This window comes from Scyliorhinus torazame, chromosome 8 (genome assembly GCF_047496885.1).
Source record: "Scyliorhinus torazame isolate Kashiwa2021f chromosome 8, sScyTor2.1, whole genome shotgun sequence".
Lineage (NCBI taxonomy): Eukaryota > Metazoa > Chordata > Chondrichthyes > Carcharhiniformes > Scyliorhinidae > Scyliorhinus > Scyliorhinus torazame.
This window is the reverse complement of record NC_092714.1, coordinates 112027789-112049761: the sequence shown is the minus strand read 5'-3', so window position 1 is coordinate 112049761 and position 21973 is coordinate 112027789. Positions and strand designations below refer to the sequence as shown.

At 47.4% G+C, this 21973-nt stretch overlaps 1 protein-coding gene across 2 annotated transcripts in view; it reads right to left on the bottom strand.

Annotated features, from left to right (window-relative positions):
• ltn1 (listerin E3 ubiquitin protein ligase 1) overlaps positions 1 to 21973 on the bottom strand; it is a 268450-nt gene that overhangs the window by 12131 nt on the left and 234346 nt on the right. For both annotated transcript variants that reach the window (XM_072514034.1, XM_072514036.1), the window contains exon 28: positions 7886 to 8080. In XM_072514034.1, the coding sequence (XP_072370135.1) occupies positions 7886 to 8080 (195 nt within the window). The remainder of the gene's footprint in view (positions 1 to 7885; positions 8081 to 21973) is intronic.

The following is a 21973-nucleotide window of genomic DNA, read 5'->3' as shown; positions in this document are numbered from 1 at the left end:
CGGGTGCATGACAGTAAATGCCTTTCCACTTTCATGCTGGCTTGTACGCACCAGCTTGGATAACCTCCCCAAAGCTCAGACAACACTTCCCTTCACTACCCCGACCCTTACAATCCCATGCTAACATTACCATGCCTCTTACAACTCCGAGGTCTTGTTTCACACCCTAATTTTCTTTGTTAAGTTCCATCATGGATATAAAGCTGATACAGTGGCCAGAAGGTTTCCAAAGAACAGTGCATCAAACAGGCGATGATCCTTTGCCAAGGCATAAGCAAGTTTGATGGAGACCATTATGTCCCTTTTTCTTCTGTCTGTTATTGGGTCACAATTATGTGGATGCCAGCAGCCCTCCAGTATATTGCATAAATAGCCTATCGTCATGTGAGAACCTCAACAATGAGTGTCGGTAAATTGTTCGACTATGGAAAGGGCAACAGTTAAGCTCAATCATGTTTCTATTTGAAGTTTTCAAACTCACATTTTGTAATTGGGGTCAGTGAATAATAATTAAAGCTGGAACCCCAGCTGATTTTTCCCATCTCTACTTAAAGAAAACTGAGCCAAATACAAATGTCTGCAGAGCCATAATGTCGAAGATCCGTTAATTCAATGGAGACTAAGTGTGGAACCTAATAGCAAGAAAAAGTCAATACAATGACACCACTAGGAAATCTGCTTTAATGTCAGACAGTACATTTTTTCTAAAATTACTGAATACACTGAGAAACAACTCTATTTCCCTGTTAAGTGCCTTTACTGACTAGACCATCTGGGAAGCTAAAGCGCATTAAGAGATAGCCTATTTGATAGCCAAGCTGTTCCTAAGGAAACACAAGCACTTACACACCAAATTTAAAGAAAACATTATGTCGGAACAGGGAGGACTGGGGAGGTTGGGGTGAGGAGAAAATTTAAAACTATGAATGAGAGCTAAAATATATTTAACTTCTCACAAAATGCCAAGTCGGGAATGCTTATCGGAATAACAGATAGAAATATTTAAAATAAGTTTTTTAAGAAACTGGTATACAAAGATGGGATTTTTAGGTTAGATATAAATTACATAGGAACATAGGAATTAGGAGCAGAAGTAGGCAATTCAGCCCTCGGGCCTGCTCAACCATTCAATCAGATTATGGCTCATCTCTTCTTGGTCTCAAATCCACCTTTTTTTCTGTTCCCCATATCCCTTTAACCCGTTTTTAAAATCAGAAATATATCTATCTCCTTCTTGAAACCATTCAATGACTCAGACTCCACCGCACTATGAGGCAGCAAGTTCCACAAATTCACCACCCTCTGCGAGAAGTAGTTCCTCCTCATTTCAGTTTTAAATCCACTGCTTCTCAACCTATATCTGTGACCTCTCATTCTAGATTGCCCCACAAGGGGGAACATTTGGTCTAAGTTTACTTTATCAATTCCTTTTAGTATTTTATATACCTTGATCAGTTCCCTTCTCATCCTTCAAAACTCTAGCGATTATAAGTCCAAACTGTTTAATCTTTCCTCATACGTGAACCCTTTCATTCCCAGAATCAATCTGGTGAACCTCTTGAAATCAAAAGTTAAAAGAATGCAAATGTATATTGGGAAAATGGGGAAGACAGAATGAGCAGATACAAGCAATGATGGCATTTTAGCATTGCTCAAAAATGATGGACTCAGGAAAATACATTTTCCAAAGTTGTCAATAATTTAATGGAAGATTATTGCTTCTCTCGAGGTGACACGGGATGACACTTCCAGTGGGGGCCATGGAGTGAGAGGTTGCACATTTGGCATCTCCTGCTCAAGGTGGATTTATTTGGTCTTTTCCTCGTCTGAGGGGTGGAATATTGGATGGATAGAGGTGAAGGAGTGCCAGGCGAAAGTGCAACTCCTCTATTGTGGCTGGTGGATGGATCCACAAACTAGGAGTGGGTCGAGAAGAAGGGAGCTGGTGGAGCAGGAGAATCTTCATCCGCCACAGGTCAAGATGGCGGAGGGCAAAGGGCCTGTTCTGCCTGACCAATGGTCAATGGAGCAGCTGGTGGACTTCTTAATGAGAAGTTCAGCCAGCAGAGAAGGGAAGCCCTGGAGGACCTTGCCAAGGTGGTGGAGCAGCTCAAAGCAGGGTTTGACCAAGTGGAGCAGAGGCTGGAGTCCCAGGGCCAGGCGATCCAGAAAGTGGAGGAGGCAGTGGGGGAGTATGAGGAACAGCTAGCCTTGCTGGTGGCCGAAGTGGGGGTCGTCAGGTGGTTGGTGCATGGGGCCGTTGTTGCATTCGGGGGAGTGCTGACAAGGGTGCGGTTGGTGTGGCGCAGCTGGAAAGGAGTGATGACAGTGCACATCCGAGGGTGTGACGCGGGCCGGGGACTGGCCCAAAAAGGATATGGCTGATCAGCAGCGGAGGGGGGCGGGAAGCCCCCCCCCCACCAGGCTGGTCGCGTGGAAGGTGAGAGGGCTGAATGGGCCGGTCAAATGGTACATGTGTTTGCGCACCCGAGGAGGCAGATATAGCTTTGTTTTAACAAGAGAAGCATTTAAAGATAGGGGATCAGACAAGGCTGAGGAAAGGATGGGTACGGCAGCTGTTCCATTCGGGACTGGATATGAAGACGAGGGGGGGAGGCGGTGTTGATGAATAAGCGGGTGGTGTTTGGGATGGGGAACATTGTGGTGGATGGGGGGCGGGGGAGAGGTTTGTGATTAGAGTGATAAGCTGGAGAGGATGCCAGTGGTCCTGGTAAACATTTATGCCCCACACTGGGACGATGTGGAGTTTATGAGGCGGGTGCTGGGAAAGATTCCTGACCTGGACTCGCACCACTTGATCATGGGGAGGGGGATTTTAACATGGTATTTGAGCTAATCTTGGACCGGTTGAACTCGAGGGAGGAGGGGGGGGGGGGGGGGGGTGGACCTATGGAGATTTGGGAGGCCGAGGGTGAAGGAATTTTTGTATTGTTCCCATGTGCACAGGGTGGACTCCCGGATTGACATTTTTGTGGTGTATAAGGCTTTTTTGGCTGGGTAATCGATTCAGTATTCGGCGATTATGGTCTCAGACCCTGTGCCGCACTGGGTGGATTTGCGAGTGGTCGGGGATTGGGGGGTGGGGCAGCGCCCGCAGTGGAGGTTGGATGTGGGGCTGTTGGCAGATGAAAAGGTATGTGAGCAGGTGGGGGCTGCCATTCAGGGGTACGTGGAGCTGAACGACACGGGGAAGGTCAGGGGAGGTCATGGCCACCTTGCTGCGCGAGGCGCTCAAGACAATGGTTCGTGCGGAGTTTATTTCGATTTGGGCACACAGGCAAATTGCGGACCGGGCAGAGATGGCAAGGCTGGTGGAAGAGATTCTGAGGGTGGACAGGAGGTATTCGGGAGGTGCCGGAGGCAGGGATGTTGAGGGAGAGCAGAGGCTCGAGATGGAGTTTGGATTGGTGTCCAGGGGGAAGGCGGTAGGGCAGTTGCGGAGGGCCAGGGGGGCAATTTACAAGAATGGAGAGAAGGCGAGCAGGATATTGGCCCACCAGCTGAGGAAGCAGGAGGCGGCGAAGGAGATTGGTAGCGTGAAGGACCGGAGCAGTGTGGATCGGAAAGTCTGATAGCGTTACTGAATGTGGGATGCTAAGTTGCTGGTGAAGGTGTGTCCCAGGGGTGATAGGCAAGGGCCAAACGGGGTTTGTGAAATGGAGACAGTTGTCAGAAATTGCGAGGAGGTCGCTTAATGTAATTATGATGCCCCCAGAGGGGCAGGAAGTGGAATTGATAGTGGCGATGGACGCGGAAAAGGCTTTCGACTGGGTGGAGTGGGAGTATCTGTGGGAGGTGTTAGGGCGGTTTGGGCAGGGGCTCGTGGACTGGGTCCAGTTACTGTACAAGGAGCCGGTTGCAAGTGTAGGGACGAACCAGGTGAGCTCGGGATATTTCAGGCTGCACCGTGGGGCAAGGCATGGGTGCCCGCTCTCCTCTTTGCTTTTTACTTTGGCTATGGCGCTTCGAGAGTCGAGAGATTGGAAAAGGATTGTGCAGTGGGGGGGTCCAGCATAGGGTTTTGTTGTACGCAGATGGCATATTATATATCTTGGACCCATTGGAGGGCATTGGCAGTATTATGGGGATTTTGGAGGACTTTGGTTGGTTCTCCACATACAAGCTTGACATGGGAAAGAGTGAAGTGTTCCCGATTGAGACCAGAGGCCAGGGGAGGAGATTGGGGAAGCTGCCGTTTAAGGTGATGGAGGCGAGTTTCAGGTATTTGGGCATCCAGGTGGTGCAGGGTTGGACACAGCTGCGTAAGTTAAGTTTGACTCAGCAGGTGGAGCAGATGAAGGAGGATTTTAAGAGGTGGGATGGGCTGCCTCTGTCATTGGCGGGTGGGGTGCAGACAGTGAAGATGACGGTGCTGCCAAGGTTCCTGTTCATATTTCAGAACCTCCCGATCTTTGTCCCGAAGTCATTCTTTAAGAAGATCAACGTGTTGATCTCGGAGTTTGTATAGGCGGGTAAGACCTCCGCGATCAAAAGGACTTTTCTGGAGCAGGGTGAGGAGGGGGCAGGTTGGCGTTGCCGAATATGATGAATTACTACTGGGCAGCTAACATCACTATGGTCAGGAAATGAGTAGTGGAGGAGGGGTCGGTATGGGGGCGGCTTCTTGTCGGGGAACGAGCTTAGGGGCATAAAGGGTAGCAATATGGAAAAGTGGTTAGCACTGTTTTTCACAGCGCCAGGGAGCCTGGTTCGATTCCTGGCTTAGGTCACTGTCTGTGTGGAGTCTGCACGTTCTCCCAGTGTCTACATGGGTTTCCTCTGGGTGCCCAGGTTTCTTCCCACAAGTCCCGAAAGACAGACTTGTTAGGTGAATTGGACATTCTGAATTCTCCCTCAGTGCTCGGTGTACACGAACAGGTGCCGGAGTGTGGCGACTAGGGGATTTTCACAGTAACTTCATTGCAGTGTTAATGTTAGCCTACTTGTGACACTAATAAAGATTATTATTGTTGACAGCGTCTCTGCCATTCTCGACGGTCAGGTATTCCGTGAGCCCAGTGGTGGTGTCGACATGGAGGGCATGGGGACAGTGGAGGGAGCATTTGAGGCTGGAGGGTGCCTCGGTGTGAGCCGCGATGTGGATGGGGGTAAAGAGGAATAAGGGGGTTAAAATGGGGAAGACAGGACGGGAAGAGGGGTAGAGCACGAGTGGAGAAGGGTGTGTGGGTGTTGGTTATTTATTATGTTGTACAATTTTACTTCTTTTCTTATTTGTTTTGTTTGTTTATACAAAGGCCTGAATAAAATATTTTTTAAAAAGGTGACAAGGGACTCCAGGTAGGCTTCAGTGATGTGCTTTCTGGTTCTTTTCCTGGAGTTTCCAGTGTAATTAAATTGAACAACTCAGTACAAGATCTATCATTCACAATCATTATAAAATGTGTTGAATGAACAGAGAAATGCTTCCTTCCAAACTTATCTGGGTGGCTTTATAATTTACTTAAAAGGTATTTTTCTATCTATTGTAGATCTGTGATGCATAGGAAGTGCCATGTCAAATAGCAACAAGAAATGCAAATACTTGGACTTATCTCCTTTGGGAAGCAAGATGGCAATGCCTAACTCTGAATTCTCCCTCAGTGCTCGGTGTACACGAACAGGTGCCGGAGTGTGGCGACTAGGGGATTTTCACAGTAACTTCATTGCAGTGTTAATGTTAGCCTACTTGTGACACTAATAAAGATTATTATTGTTGACAGCGTCTCTGCCGTTCTCGACGGCCAGGTATTCCGTGAGCCCAGTGGTGGTGTCGACATGGAGGGCATGGGGACAGTGGAGGGAGCATTTGAGGCTGGAGGGTGCCTCGGTGTGAGCCGCGATGTGGGTGGGGGTAAAGAGGAATAAGGGGGTTAAAATGGGGAAGACAGGACGGGAAGAGGGGTAGGGCACGAGTGGAGAAGGGTGTGTGGGTGTTGGTTATTTATTATGTTGTACAATTTTACTTCTTTTCTTATTTGTTTTGTTTGTTTATACAAAGGCCTGAATAAAATATTTTTTAAAAAGGTGACAAGGGACTCCAGGTAGGCTTCAGTGATGTGCTTTCTGGTTCTTTTCCTGGAGTTTCCAGTGTAATTAAATTGAACAACTCAGTACAAGATCTATCATTCACAATCATTATAAAATGTGTTGAATGAACAGAGAAATGCTTCCTTCCAAACTTATCTGGGTGGCTTTATAATTTACTTAAAAGGTATTTTTCTATCTATTGTAGATCTGTGATGCATAGGAAGTGCCATGTCAAATAGCAACAAGAAATGCAAATACTTGGACTTATCTCCTTTGGGAAGCAAGATGGCAATGCCTAACTCTGAATTCTCCCTCAGTGCTCGGTGTACACGAACAGGTGCCGGAGTGTGGCGACTAGGGGATTTTCACAGTAACTTCATTGCAGTGTTAATGTTAGCCTACTTGTGACACTAATAAAGATTATTATTGTTGACAGCGCCTCTGCCGTTCTCGACGGCCAGGTATTCCGTGAGCCCAGTGGTGGTGTCGACATGGAGGGTATGGGGACAGTGGAGGACAGTATGGGGAGGAGGAATATTTTCAATATTATATATAATAAATTCAGTTTATCCTAGTGCCTTGACATAGACATTTGTGCCAAAATAAAATAAAATAAATCACTTTTCACCCAACAGAGAGTACCCAGCAAAGATAACAAGAGGTGCACTGAACATATATTAAATTCTATTGCAAAAATTCAAGTTTTTTCTTCCCTCTATTATAATCTACCAATTGAAAAGCAACATTGATTGGTGGCCATCGATCTGTATCTGACAAACTGATGCACAAATAATCCTTAAAAACTCAGTTTCTGCTTTGATATTAACTGGAATTGTACACATTCAGTCAACATAAAAAATATTCATTTATTCATAGACATTTATTATTAAACATACACTGAAACCCACCCCAAATGCCTTTAAGGCACTTTTACCAGTATCCCTGCCTCATGCTTCAGTGAATAATCCCCATAAAACTACTGCAGATTACAGCAATCCAGAAAACCGATGTGATAAAAGGTACACACACCCACAGGGCTTTTTGTCCTCTGGATGGTTTTATTGTTTAACAAAGAAAAATGTTAATAACTAGGATAAAAAAATTAACAGGCATTTTATAGTAAATTCTCAACATAGTTTCATTACTGGTAAATTATTTATTTTAGAGTTCTAAATTATCTTTTTCATGCAACTATAAAGTTCAGCCATGCTTTCCCATGGTCATAGTCAGACTACATTTCAACATTCTTCAAATTGATACTTTCAAAACTGGTACAATCCAGGTAGACTTGGGAAAAGTGGTAGGAGGATGTCGATTTATACATCGAGTATAAGCTTAAACCTTCTTTTTTGAGCTGAAAAAGTGGGGTTGTCCCACATGCTGTGTCGAACTTTATGGTGCTGTCTACTTTATACTTATTACTTAGATTATACTTAGATGGTGCTATTTAATTTCCTAACAGAAAAAAATGTATGTGTTACATCATCCTAAGAATCCTAAGAGAAAAGCTCGGTTGATATTTCAGGGTCCTCTAAATTTTCAGCTTTGTTCCAGCCAGCTAAAAAAGGAAATAAAATGCAAGGAAAGCCAACTTGCACCCTGCTTGTGCATCTGCAGTGCCCAGTTTAGGTAAATTAAAATAAACTGAAGACCATGTCTTCGTCTTATCCTTGAACAGAACATGTGCAAGCCACATTCCTAAAATATATAGTGAAACAAGGGAAAGAAACTCTGAAATCAATTTACAGTACAGTTAATCTGGTTACATAATGTAGGTTAGTGTTTAACAAATGTATTAGCTGATTAAAATATCCCATTATCTTTAATTTTACAGTACCTGAAGATTAAGAAACGTATTTAGCTGCATCATCCAGTTGCGCCATTGCTGAACAGCCACACCAACTCGTTTTCCACTTTCTACAGTGATTGACCCAAGAGGGTAGTTTGCTGGTAAATGTATAACAAGTTCAATGAATATGTCATCCACAGAATAGGTAGCAAGTACCTCTCGGGCCACAGGACGGGCTTTCACCTAATATGAAACAAAAAGTAAACAGCTGAAAACACTTGAACTGTGCCATGCCAAGCTTTAACAGCTTTCAGGATAGGCTGTTTTGTTACAAGTAAATTAGTAGCTGTAAATATACTACATGTTTCAATCATATAATCAATCTTGTACACATTACTCCAAAAAAAAAAAAGGTGACGTTTTCCTGCAAAGCACAAGCACTACCTGCAATAATAACTAGAATTATAATACTACATCCAAAATACAAATCTGTGACTTTCATTTGTTTCTAACCAAAAATAATAGGATTTAGAAAGCCTGGATAGGGTGGAGTTTGATGGGTGATACCGCCAACCATTATCCCCAAGTCTGTGGAAGTACTATTGGTGTAAAAGAAAAGGCCAATGCAATATTGTTTTTGTAACATTAAATATGATGTTAAAAGTGTGTACACACAATCAATATCAACACCAGTTGTTCTCAGGTTGTCACAGAGTATGGTTATTGGGCAAATATTTGAATATAATTATTTTAGTGGAGTAGAGAATTTAAGAATTTATGGAGCCTACCGTTGATAAAAGCAACATCATAACCTTGGAAAATGATATACAATTACAACTGTCATCAGTGAGCTAGTTGGTGTAAGCACAATTTGCTCTCCATAAAGAAGTGGATGATTAAAAGATGCTCAAACGTTAACTTCAAATTCTGAATGCCACCAAATCCAAGTTACATTGAAGAAACAGTACGGAAACGGGTGATTTGGCATTTATAATCCACAAGAGTGCGAACAAACTAAATTAGAGTGTCTACAGTTTTACAAACAACATTAAACCACATCTCCTAGGGGGTTAAAGTAAATAAGCTACACATTACAAAAAAAATAATTGTACTGAACTTTTTTGTTTATGCCTAAGAAGTCTGTGATTCAGGTCTGTACCATTTGGCTCTAGTAATGTGGGGGTCAAACATTGTTAATTTTCCTTAACATGTCACAGTCTGGCTCTATCAACATGCTGCCTCTTAGCATGAATCAATGTCAAATCTACTGAACAAAGGCTATTCTTTTCATCAAGGTCCTGTTCACCCTCATCATTCGGACCTTGCCTTGAAGTGGTGTTCACTCTCAATTCATTCGTATCACGTTTTGGGTGGAGCATTGTGATCACCAAGATAACACAGTTGAGTGAATTATTTTTCTGACAACTGGTCTAATACTGCCATCCACCTTGCAGCAAGTCATGGCTGAAATTATTTCCTCCGTATTTATTTGGCCAAGCAGAGATTTATCTCTGAAGGCAAGTGAGATATAGATTACCCAAAATACTAGACGTGCTCAAAATGCTCCAGGATTCACATCCTTGACCTGTAGAGGCAACAAATTTTCTGGCCACTGCACCTGTGACATTTCATCGAATTGACAGTGCAGAAGGCCATTCGGCCCATCGAGTCTGCACCAGCCCTTAGAAAGAGCACCTTACTTACGCCCACACCTCCACCCTATCCCTGTAACCCAGTAACCCCACCTAACCTTTTGGATACTAAGAGCAATTTAGCATGGCCAATGAACCTAACCTGCACATCTTTGGACTGTTGCAGGAAACCAGAACAGCCGGAGGAAACTCACGCAGACACGGGGAGAAAGTGCAAACTCCGCACAAACAGTTACCCGAGGCCGGAATTAAACCCAGGTTCCCGGAGCTGTGAGGCAGCAGTGCTAACCACTGTGCCACCGTGCCTCATCTCTCAAGTGCCCATCTAATTTTCTTTTAAAATCATTAATTGTGTTTACTTCTACAAGCCTCATATCATTTGCGGTGTAAAAAAGCTTCCTCACATCCCCCTTGCACCTCTTGCCCAAACGTTAAATCTGTGTCTGCTCGTGCATGTACCATCAGCTAATGGGAACAGCTTTGTCTACCTTTTCTAAACCTATCATAATCTTATAACAAATACTTCTTTAAAAATCTGCTCTTTATCTCTTTTGCTCCAAGGAAAAGAATCTCACTTTCTCCAACCTAACTGTGTGGCCAAAATCCTTCAAACATGGAACCATACAGCGCGGAGGACCCGGGTTTGAATCCCGACCCTGGGTGACTGTCCGTGTGGAGTTTGTACATTCTCCCCATGTCTGCATGGGTTTCACCCCCACAACCCAAAGATGTGCAGGTTAGGTGGATTGGCCATGCTAAATTGCCCCTTAATTGGAAAAAAATAATTGGGACTCTTAAATTTAAAAAAAAACATGGAGCCATTCGGTTAAACCTACTCCGCATCCTCTCAAGGACCATAAGACATAGAAGCAGAATTAGGCCACTCGGCCCATCGAGTCTGCTCCGCCATTCAATCATGGCTGATAATTTTCTCATCCCCATTCTCCTGCCTTCTCCCCATAACCCCTGACCCCCTTATTAATCAAGAACTTATCTACCTCTGTCTGAAAGACACATTGATTTGGCCTCCACAGCCTTCTGCGGCAAAGTGTTCCACAGATTCACCACCCTCTGGCTGAAGAAATTCCTCCTCATCTCTGTTTTAAAGTATCGTCCCTTTAATCTGAGATGGTGTCTTCTGGTTCTAGTTTTTCCAACAAGTGGAAACATCCTCTCCACATCCATTCTATCCAGGCCTCGCAGTATCCTGTAAGTTTCAATACGATCCCCCCTCATCCTTCTAAACTCCATCGAGTACAGACCCAGAGTCCTCAACCGTTCCTCATACGACAAGCTGTTCATTATAGCGATCATTCTTGTGAACCTCCTCTGGACCCTTTCCAAGGCCAGCACGTCCTTCCTTAGATACAGGGCCCAAAACTGCTCACAGTGCTCCAAATAGGGTCTGACCAGAGTCTTATACAGCCTCAGAAGTACATCCCTGGCCTTGTATTCTAGCCCTTGACATGAATGCTAACACTGCATTTGCCTTCTTAACTGCCGACTGAACCTGCACGTTAACCTGAAGAGAATCATGAACAAGGACTCCCAAGTTCCTTTGTGCTTTTGATTTCCTAAGCATTTCCCCATTTAGAAAATAGTCTATGCCTAAATTCCTCCTTCCAAAGTGCATAACCTCACACTTTTCCACATTGTATTCATTTACCACTTCATTGCCCACTCTCCTAGCCTGTCCAAATCCTTCTGCAGCCTCCTTGCTTCCTCAATACTACCTGTCCCTCTACAGATCTTTGTATCATCTGCAAACTTAACAACTATGCCTTCAGTTCCTTCTTCCAGATCAATAATGTATATTATGAAACGTTGTGGTCCCAGCACAGACCCCTGAGGCACACTACTAGCCGCTGGCTGCCATCCTGAAAAAGACCCCTTTATCCCCCACTCACTGCCTTCTGCCAGTCAGCCAATCTCTATCCATGCCAAGATCTTACCCTTAACACCATGGGCTCTTAACTTATTTAACAATCTCCTATGCAGCACCTTGTCAAAGGCCTTCTGGAAATCTAAATAAATCACGTCCACTGGTTCTCCTTTGTCTAACTTCCTTGTTAGCTCCTCAAAGAGCTCTAACAGATTTGTCAGACATGACCTCCCTTTGACAAAGCCGTGCTGACTCAGTCCTATTTTACCATGCTCTTCCAAGTACTCCACAATCTCATTTTTAATAACGGACTCTAAAATCTTACCAATGACAGAGGTCAGGCTACCCGGCCTATAATTTTTTGTCTTCTGCCTCCCTCCCTTCTTTTTTTTTTATATAAGTATATTTTATTAAAGTTTTTCGATCAAACAAAATTATCCCATTTTACAACTTTGTAATAATATATACATTGATCGTTTAAAAAAAATAATAATATGCTAAGTAACGGCAACTGCCAACAACAAAATAAGAAACAACAGAAATAGTAACTAAAATAGTAACTTTGTAACATCTAATATAAATAACTAATGTATAAACACACACATAAAACCCCTGAGGACCCAAATGAGCCTCCCCCCGCCCCCACCCTCCTGGGTTGCTGCTGCTACCGTTCCTATTTTCCCTTATCGCTCTGCGAGATAGTCGAGGAACGGTTGCCACCGCCTGGTGAACCCTTGAGCCGAACCTCTTAGTGCGTACTTCATCCGCTCCAATTTTATGAACCCTGCCATGTCATTGATCCAAGCCTCCACACCCGGGGGCTTAGCTTCTTTCCACATAAGTAGAATCCTTCGCCGGGCTACTAGGGACGAAAAGGCCAAAACATCGGCCTCTCTCGCGTCCTGCACTCCCGGCTCATCTGCAACCCCAAATATAGCCAACCCCCAGCCTGGTTCGACCCAGATCCCCACCACCTTTGAAATCACTTTTGCCATACCCACCCAGAACCCACGCAATACCGGACATGAACAAAACATGTGGGTGTGGTTCGCCGGGCTTCCCGCGCATCTCCCGCACCTATCCTCCACTCCAAAAAATCTACTCAGCCTTGTTCCAGTCATATGCGCCCTGTGTAGAACCTTGAATTGTATCAGGCTGAGCCTGGCACACGAGGACGAAGAGTTTACCCTACTTAGGGCATCTGCCCACAGCCCCTCCTCAATCTCTTCCCCCAGCTCCTCCTCCCATTTTCCCTACAGCTCCTCTACCATCGTCTCCCCCTCGTCTCTCATTTCCCTATATATATCTGACACCCTACCATCACCCACCCATGCCCCCGAAATCACTCTGTCCTGGATCTCTTGCGCCGGGAGCTGCGGAAATTCCCTCACCTGTTGCCTCACAAATGCCCTCACTTGCATATAGCGAAATGCATTCCCAGGTGGCAACCCATATTTTTCTGTCAGTGCTCCCAGACTCGCGAACGTCCCGTCTAAGAGCAAGTCCTTCAATTTCACAATTCCTGCTCGCTGCCAAGATTTAAATCCCCCATCTATCCTTCTCGGGACGAACCTATGGTTGTTCCTTATCGGGGACCACACTGAGGCACCCGTCACTCCCTTATGTCGTCTCCACTGCCCCCAAATTTTCAGAGTTGCCACCACCACTGGGTTTGTGGTGTATTTTTTCGGGGAGAACGGTAACGGCGCCGTCGCCAGTGCTTTTAGACTAGTTCCCCTAAAGGACGCCATCTCCAGTCTTTTCCACGCCGCTCCTTCCCCTTCCCTCATCCACTTACATATCATTGACATGTTGGCGGCCCAATAATAATCACTTAGACTCGGCAGTGCCAGTCCCCCTCTGTCCCTACTGCGCTGCAGGAACCCCCTCTTTTCTCTTGGGGTCTTTCCAGCCCACACAAAGCTCATAATACTCTTATCCACCTTCTTAAAAAAGGCCTTTGTAATCAGTACAGGGAGGCACTGGAACACAAAAAGAAACCTCGGAAGGACCACCATTTTAACCGCCTGCACCCTGCCCGCCAATGACAGGGGCGCCATGTCCCACCTCCTAAAGACCTCTTCCATCTGCTCTACCAGCCGTGCCAAGTTAAGCGTATGCAAGGTTCCCCAGTTCCTGGCCACCTGGATCCCTAAATACCGGAAATCCCTTGTTACCCTCCTCAACGGTAAATCGTCTATTCCCCTGCCCTGTTCCCTGGGGTGCATCACAAACAGTTCACTCTTCCCCATATTCAATTTGTATCCTGAAAATTCTCCAAACTCCCTGAGTGTCTGCATTATCTCAGGCATCCCCTCCACTGGGTCCGCGACATACAACAACAAATCATCAGCGTATAATGACACCCGATGCTCTTCTCCTCTTCTAAGTACCCCCCTCCACTTCCTAGAGCCCCTCAGCGCTATGGGCAGTGGCTCAATTGCCAACGCAAACAGTAACGGGGACAGGGGACATCCCTGTCTTGTACCCCTATATAGTCGGAAGTGGTCAGATCGTTGCCTATTTGTAATCACACTTGCCACCGGGGCCCTGTACAGGAGCTGAACCCATCTAATGAACCCCTCGCCAAATCCAAATCTCCTCAGTACTTCCTACAGGTAGTCCCACTCCACTCTATCAAATGCTTTCTCTGCATCCATCGCCACCAGTATCTCCGCCTCCCCCTCCGGTGGGGGCATCATCATCACCCCAGCAGCCTCCGTATATTAGCATTCAATTGCCTCCCTTTAACAAACCCCGTTTGATCATCATGCACCACCCCAGGGACACGGTCCTCTATCCTCGTCGCCATCACCTTGGCCAACAGCTTGGCATCTACGTTCAAGAGGGAAATAGGCCTGTATGACCCGCTCTGCAGCGGGTCTTTGTCTCTTTTCAGGATCAGCGATATCAACGCCTCCGACATCGTCGGGGGCAGTGTCCCCCTTTCCCTAGCCTCATTAAAGGTTCTCGTCAGAAGTGGGGCCAGCAGGTCCACGTATTTCCTATAGAACTCCACCGGGAACCCATCCGGTCCCGGGGCCTTCCCTGCCTGCATGTTCCCAATTCCTTTTACCACCTCCTCCACCTCAATCTGCGCTCCCAGTCCTGTCATCTCCTGTTCCTCAACCTTCGGGAACTCCAGCTGGTCTAGGAAACGCATCATTTCCTCTTTCCCTTCCGGGGGTTGAGCCTTATATAGCCTCTCGTAAAATACCTTAAACACCCCGTTCACCCACTCCGCTCCCCGTTCCATCTTTCCCTCTCGTCTCTAACCCCTCCGATCTCTCTCGCCACCCCCCTCTTCCTAAGTTGTTGGGCCAGCAGCCGGCTCGCCTTCTCTCCATATTCATACTGCACTCCCTGTGCCTTCCTTCATTGTGCCTCCGCCTTACCAGTGGTCAACAAGTCAAAGTCCGTGTGCAATCTCCGTCTTTCCCTGTATAGCCCTTCATCTGGAGCCTCCGCATATTGCCTATCCACCCTCAAAATCTCCCTCAACAATCTCTCCCTTTCTTTACCCTTGTTTCCCCTTATGGGCCCTTATGGAGATCAGCTCCCCTCTAACCACCGCCTTCAGCGCCTCCCAGACCACTCCCACCTGGACCTCTCCGTCATCATTAATCTCTAGGTACCTTTCAATACATCCCCTCACCTTACACATACCCCCTCGTCCGCTAACAGTCCCATATCTAATCTCCAGAGTGGGCGCTGTTCCTTTTCCTCTCCTACTTCCAGATCTACCCAATGTGGGGCATGATCTGAAATGGCTATAGCCGAATACTCCGTTCCTGCCACCTTCGGGATCAGCGCCCTTCCCAGGACAAAGAAGTCTATCCGGGAGTACACTTTGTGGACATGGGAGAAGAAGGAAAACTCTTTACTCCTTGGCCTAGTAAATCTCCAGGGATCCACTCCTCCCATCTGTTCCATAAAGCCCTTAAGCACCTTGGCCGCTGCCGGCCTCCTCCCGGTCCTAGATCTGGACCGGTCCAGCCCTGGGTCCAGCACCGTTTTGAAGTCCCCCCCGCCCCCCATTACCAACTTTCCCATCTCCAGGTCCGGGATGCGCCCCAACATACGCTTCATAAAGTTCACGTCATCCCAGTTCGGGGCATATACATTCACCAGCACCACCGCCTCACCTGGCAATCTGCCACTCACCATCACGTATCTACCCCCACTGTCCGCCACTATGGTCTTCGCCTCAAACAATACCCGTTTCCCCACCAGTATTGCCACCCCTCTATTTTTCGCATCCAAGCCCGAGTGGAATACCTGTCCCACCCATCCTTTTCTTAATCTGACCTGATCCGCCAGTTTCAGGTGCGTCTCCTGAAGCATGACCACGTCTGCCTTTAGCTTCTTTAGGCGCGCAAGTACCCTTGCCCTCTTAATCGGCCCGTTCAACCCTCTCATGTTCCACGTGATCAACCGGGTTGGGGGGCTCTTTACCCCCCCCCCCTCGTCGACTAGCCATCCCCTTTTTTAGACCAGCTCCTCACCCGGTTCCCACGCACCCGCTTATCCCCCCCCCGACGGCGCCCTCCCGTCCCATCCCGTAACTGCTCCCCCTTCCCCTTAGCAGCAGCAACCCAGTTAACGCCCCCCCTGCTAGATCCCTCTCTAGCTTAGTTGCTCCCCTCCATATTGCTTCCGGAAGTCAGCAAACTCTGGCTGACCTCGGCTGCCCACGTTTATCCTTAGCCTCCCATTATGTGAGGCCCCCTCCTTCCTGCGCCCCCTTTTCCCGCCACAATTTCCATAGCGCGGGAACAAAGCCCGCGCTTCCCTCTCGGCCCCGCCCCTGATGGCGCAGCTCCCTCTCTCCTTCCCCCTCCCCTTCCCCACCGGCGCCCACATTTCTTCGTGTCCCCCCCTTCGAGGGGAAAGAAAATTTTCCCCCATCTGATTCACAGTCCCTTACCACCACCTCACTACTTCATTTCAAACACTCTTTCTCCAATCTAGTCCAACTTCTCCTCTTCAATAAATGTCCACGCCTCTTCTGCCGTCTCGAAGTAATGGTGTTTACCCTGGTATGTAACCCACAGTCTTGCCGGCAGCAACATTCCGAACTTCACTTTCCTCTTGTGGAGCACCGCCTTGGCCCGATTGAAACTCGCCCTCCTTCTCGCCACCTCCGCACTCCAATCCTGATACACGCGGATCACCGCGTTCTCCCACCTGCTGCTCCGTGTCTTTTTCGTCCATCTCAGAACCATCTCCCTGTCCTTGTAGCGGTGGAACCTCAACACTATTGCTCGAGGTGTTTCTCCTGCCTTTGGTCTTCGCACGAGGACTCGATACGCTCCCTCCACTTCCAGGGGGCCCGTCGGGGCCTCAGCTCCCATTAAGGTATGGAGCATCGTGCTCACATACGCCCCAACGTTGGCTCCCTCTGCCCCTTCGGGAAGACCCAAGATTCTTAAGTTCTTCCTCCTCGAGCTATTTTCCAGGGCTTCCAGTCTCTCCATACACCTCTTATGCAGTGCCTCGTGCGTCTCCGTCTTCACCACCAAGCCCTGTATCTCGTCCTCATTTTCGGCAGCTTTTGCCTTCACTCCACGGAGCTCCATCTCTTGGGTCTTCTGCGCCTCCTTTAACCCCTCAATCGCCTGCAGCATTGGCGCCAGCACCTCCTTCTTGAGCTCCTCCACACATCGCCGGAGGAACTCCTGCTGTTCCAGGCCCCATACCAACTGGCCGCCCTCCTGCTTCGCACTTCCCTTCTTTGCCGCAGCTCCAGAGGATCCTCCGCAATCTGGCCACTATTATCTCTTCTGTCCATTCACATCCGGGGGGACTCCCTTCTATGTCGCCTCACAGTGGGTTTAGCCTTCAAAAATTGCCGTTGGGGCTCCTGATAAGAGCCCAAAAATCCGTTAAAACGGGAGGTGCCGAAACGTGCGACTTAGCTGGTCATCGCCGCACTCGGAAGTGCCTCCCTCCCTTCTTAAACAGTGGTATCACATTAGCCACTTTCCAGTCCTCTGGGACTATTCCTGCCTCCAGTGACTCCTGAAAGATCACCACCAATGCCTCCACAATCTCCTCAGCTATCTCTTTTAGGATCCTGGGATGTAGTCCATCCAGTCTAGGTGACCTATCCACCTTCAGACCTTTCAGTTTCCCCAGCACCTTCACCTCTGCGCCCTGTTTCTCTGGAGCTCTGGCATCCCACTGGTGTCTTCCACCACGAAGACTGATGCAAAGTAACTGTTCAGTTCGTCTGCCATTTTTTTGTTTCCCATTATTGCTTCTCCAGCATGTTTTCCAGTGGTCCAATGTCTATTTTTGCCTCTCTCTTACCTTTTATTGATTGAAAGAAACTCTTCCTATCTTCTTTTATATTACTAGTTAGCTTGCACTAATATTTCATCTTCTCTCTCCTTATTGCTTTTTTAGTTGTCCTCTGCTTGCTTTTAAAAGATTCCAAATCCTCTGGTTTCCCACTAATTCTTGCCACTTTGTATGCTTTTTCTTTAGCTTTTATGCTGTCCTTGACTTCCCTCATCAACCATGGCCTTGTCCTGCCCTTAGCATGTTTCCCCTTCTTGGGATGAATTTCTGCTGTCCCTCCTGAATAATCCCCCAAAATCCAGCTTCTCCCTCTCAAAATGCAGGGTAAATTCTATCATATTGTGGTTACTGCTCCCTAAGGGTTACTTCACCTTAAGATCCCTCATCAAGTCTGCCTCATTGCACATCATCAAATCCAGAATTGCCGGTTCCCTAGTGGGCTCCACCACAAGTTGCTCAAAAAAAACATATCTTTAACATTCCACAAATTCCTTTTCTTGGGATCCAATACCAACCTGATTTTCCCAGTTCACGTGTATATTGAAGTCCCCCATGATTATTGTGATATTGCCTTTTTTACATGCTTTCTCTATCTCCTGATTTATTTTCTGCCCCACATCCTGACTACTGCTATGGGGTCTGTACATAACTCCCATCAGGGTCTTTTTACCTTTGCGATTCCTCAACTCTACCCACAGAGACTCTATGCCTTCTGATTCTATATTGCTCCTTGCTATCGATTTAACTTCATTCCTTACTAACAATGCAACCCCGCCCCCTTTGCCCATCTGCCTGTCCTTTCGATAGGACACATATCCTTGTATATTTAGATCCCAGCCCTGATCCCGTTGCAGCCATGTCTCTGTGATGCCCACAACATCGTACCAGCCAATTTCAATGTGCGCAACAAGCTCATTTACCTTGCTCCGTATACTGCGCGCATTGAGGTACAATACCCTCAGTCCTGCATTGATCACCTCCCTTCTCACACATGTCACCTTTTTTGCTCTGCCCGAGGGTAATGTTGTTCTCTTATTTTTGTCCTCTATTTCCCCTTCAGTTATGACACCTTTTAAGCTAACGCTCTGGTTCCCACCCTCCTGCCATATTAGATTAAATCCTTCCGAGTGACACTAGCAAACCTCCCAGCCAAGATATTGGTGCCCCTCGAGTTTAGATGCAACCCGTCCTTCTTGTATAGGTCGCACCTGCCCTGGAAGAGATCCCAATTGTCCAGAAATCTGAAACTCTCCTTCTTAAACCACTGGTTTAGCCACGTGTTTAGCTGCACTATCCTCCTATTTCTAGCCTCACTGGCACGTGGCACAGGGAGTAACCCTGAGATTACAACCCTAGAGGTCTTGCTTCTTAACTTACTGCCCAACTCCCTGGACTCGTTCTGCAGGAACTCACTGTAATGAAGTTACTGTGAAAAGCCCCAGGTCGACACATTACGGCGCCTGTTCGGGTACACAGAGGGAGAATTCAGAATTCTCAGCTGGTACCGGAATTGAACCAGCGCTGCTGGCCTTGTTCTGCATCACAAACCAGCTGTCTAGCCCACTGAGCGAAACTAGCCCTGCTGTGTACTACGACATCCTCCCCCTTCAGGATGTTCTGTGTTCGTTCAGAGACATCATTGACCCTGGCACCAGGGAGGCAACACACCATCCTGGAATCTCTTTCACTTCCACAGTACCGCCTATCTGTGCCCCTTACTATAGAGCCCCCTATAACTATCGCTCTCCTGCACTTTGCCCTCCCCTGCTGAGCAACAGAGCCAATTGTGGTGCCACTGTCTGGCTGCTGTTGTCCCGCGTACCCACCCCCCCACAACAGTATCCAAAACGGTATACTTGTTAGAGAGGGGGACAGCCACAGGGGATTCCTGCACTGACTACCTGCCCTTTCTCGCGGTCACCCATCTGTCTGCCTGCACCTTGGGTGTGACCACATCTCTATAACTCCTATCTGTGACACTTTCCACATGCCCCTAAGTGCATCCAACTGGACCCACATATCCTTCCAAAAATGTGGTGAATAGAACTGTACGTAAGACTCTAATTGTGGCCTAACCAGAATCTTATGGCGGTTTGACAAAACCACCCTATTTTTGTACTCAATACCTCTATTTATGAAGCTCACAATCCCATGTGCTTTTCTAACCACTCTCCAGCCACCTTCAATGCACATGCACAAAATGCATCACTTCATACTTGTCCATATTAACTTCCATCTGCCACTTCTCTGCCCATTTTGCCAACCTATCTATGTACTGCTGTGAATATTAAATTAAACAGTTGAGTCTGTTCTCAAGAGGTGGGACACGCTGCACTTGACTTTGGTAGGGAGGGTCCAAGTGGTGAAGATGAACATTCTGACGAGTTTCCTGTTCATATTCCAAACACTCCTGCTCTTTATACCGAAGGCTTTCTTTATGAAACTAGACACAATTTTCAGACTTTGTATGGGAAGAGAAGGTGCCAAGGGTTAAGAGGACCCCGTTACAGAGGCATAGGCAGCAGGGAGGGTTGGCGTTGCCGAACCTGCTATATTACCATTGGGCGGCGAACATGGAGAATGTGAGTCAATGGTGGGAAGGAGAGGGGGGTAGAATGAGTTAGGATGGAGGAGGAATCCTGTAGGGGGTCCAGCTAAAGGGCCATGGTGGCAGCAGCATTGCCAATGGCACTGAGTAGATATTCAGGGAGCCTGGTTGTGCAGTCCATGGTGAGGATCTGGAACCAGCTGAGGAGGCACTTTAGTATAGGGGGGATGTCAGTGTTAACGCCATTGTGTGAAAACAGTGAGCCTGGGGGGAGAGGGGGGGGGGGGGGAGAGAGAGAGAGAGAGAGAGAGAGAGAGAATAGATGGCACGTGGAGAGAAATGGGGCTGGTTAAGGTGAGGGATTTGTATCTGGAAGAAGGGTTTGTCAATATAGATGAATTAAAGGAGAGGGTGGAGCTCCCGAGAGGAAGTGAGTTTAGGTACCTGCAGGTAAGAGACTTTACACGGAAGGTTTGGAAAGAGTTCCCCAGGTTGCCAAAGTACACCCTGCTAGAGCGACGATTGCTTTTGGATGTGGAAGGGGAGGGCAGAATCGGAGACATATACAGGTGCCTGGGAGAACAGGGAGGTGAGCGGGTGGTGAAGATTAAGGAGAAGTGGTAAGGGGAGCTGGGAGGGGAGATAAACTGGGGAGTATAGAGTGAGGCGCTACAAAGGGTAAATGTGACCTCCTCATGCGCAAGGTTGAGCCTGGTACAATTCAAAGTCGTACACATGGTACATATGATGCGGGCAAGAATGTGTGGGTTCTTTCAGGGGGTGGCAGACGAGTGTGAGAAGTGTGGGCAGGGGGCCAGCGAATCATGCACATATGTTCTGGGGCTGTGAAAAGTTGGAGACATTCTGTGCGGGAGTGATTGCGGCACTAGCAAGGATAGTGGGGGAAGAGGCTGAGCCGGACCCTTTCGTGGCGATATTTAGGATATCAGAGAAGCCGGAGCTGATGGAGGGGAGGAAGGCCGATGTTGTGGCCTATGCCCCTCTGATTGCCTGCCAACAAATTTTATTGGAGTGGTGGTCAGCAATGCCACCAGGGGTAGCAGGTTGGCTGGGTGACCTATATGACTTTCTTCGGCTGGAAAAGATCAAATATGAGTGAAGCGGTTCAGTGGAGGGTTTCGATGCAAGGCGGAGGATGTTCGTGACCGTGTTTGAGGAGTTGTTGGCCGCAGCGGGGTGGGGAGCGAAAAAAAATTTGTACAAGCTGTATAGTTGTGCGTTGGGAAGTTTGTTTCACAAATTGTTTATTTGTTGTAACTTTTCATATACGTTTGGAATAAAAATACATTTTATTTTAAAAAGCTGATTCTGTGAGAGATAGCTGTCACACGTACTACATTACAGACAGCGTCTTAGTAATTAGCATTTCTAACAGGATTTTTCTCAACCCGTGGGTGGGTCACAGGCGGTGACGTGATGGCCGTGGAGCGATCGGTCACAGCGTTCCCACAGTGGTCCTGATCACAGGAGAAGCGCCCAGTGGCCGCTACTGGCATTTTCATTGAGAATGACAGCCACCGCTGCCTTTTAAATGAGAACACAATGAGGCTGTGTGCAGTCTTTCGACCATAAGTAGCAGCAGTGAGCAGCACCCTGTACGTACATGCTTTTGCCACCAAATTATGGAAGAGAGCTGCTTCCATTATCTAGCTGCTAGCAAGCAAGGCAAGAGGACTGTGAAGTTGCTACTGTTAGCTCTGAACAGAGCTCCAGGGCCTCTGGTCAACAGC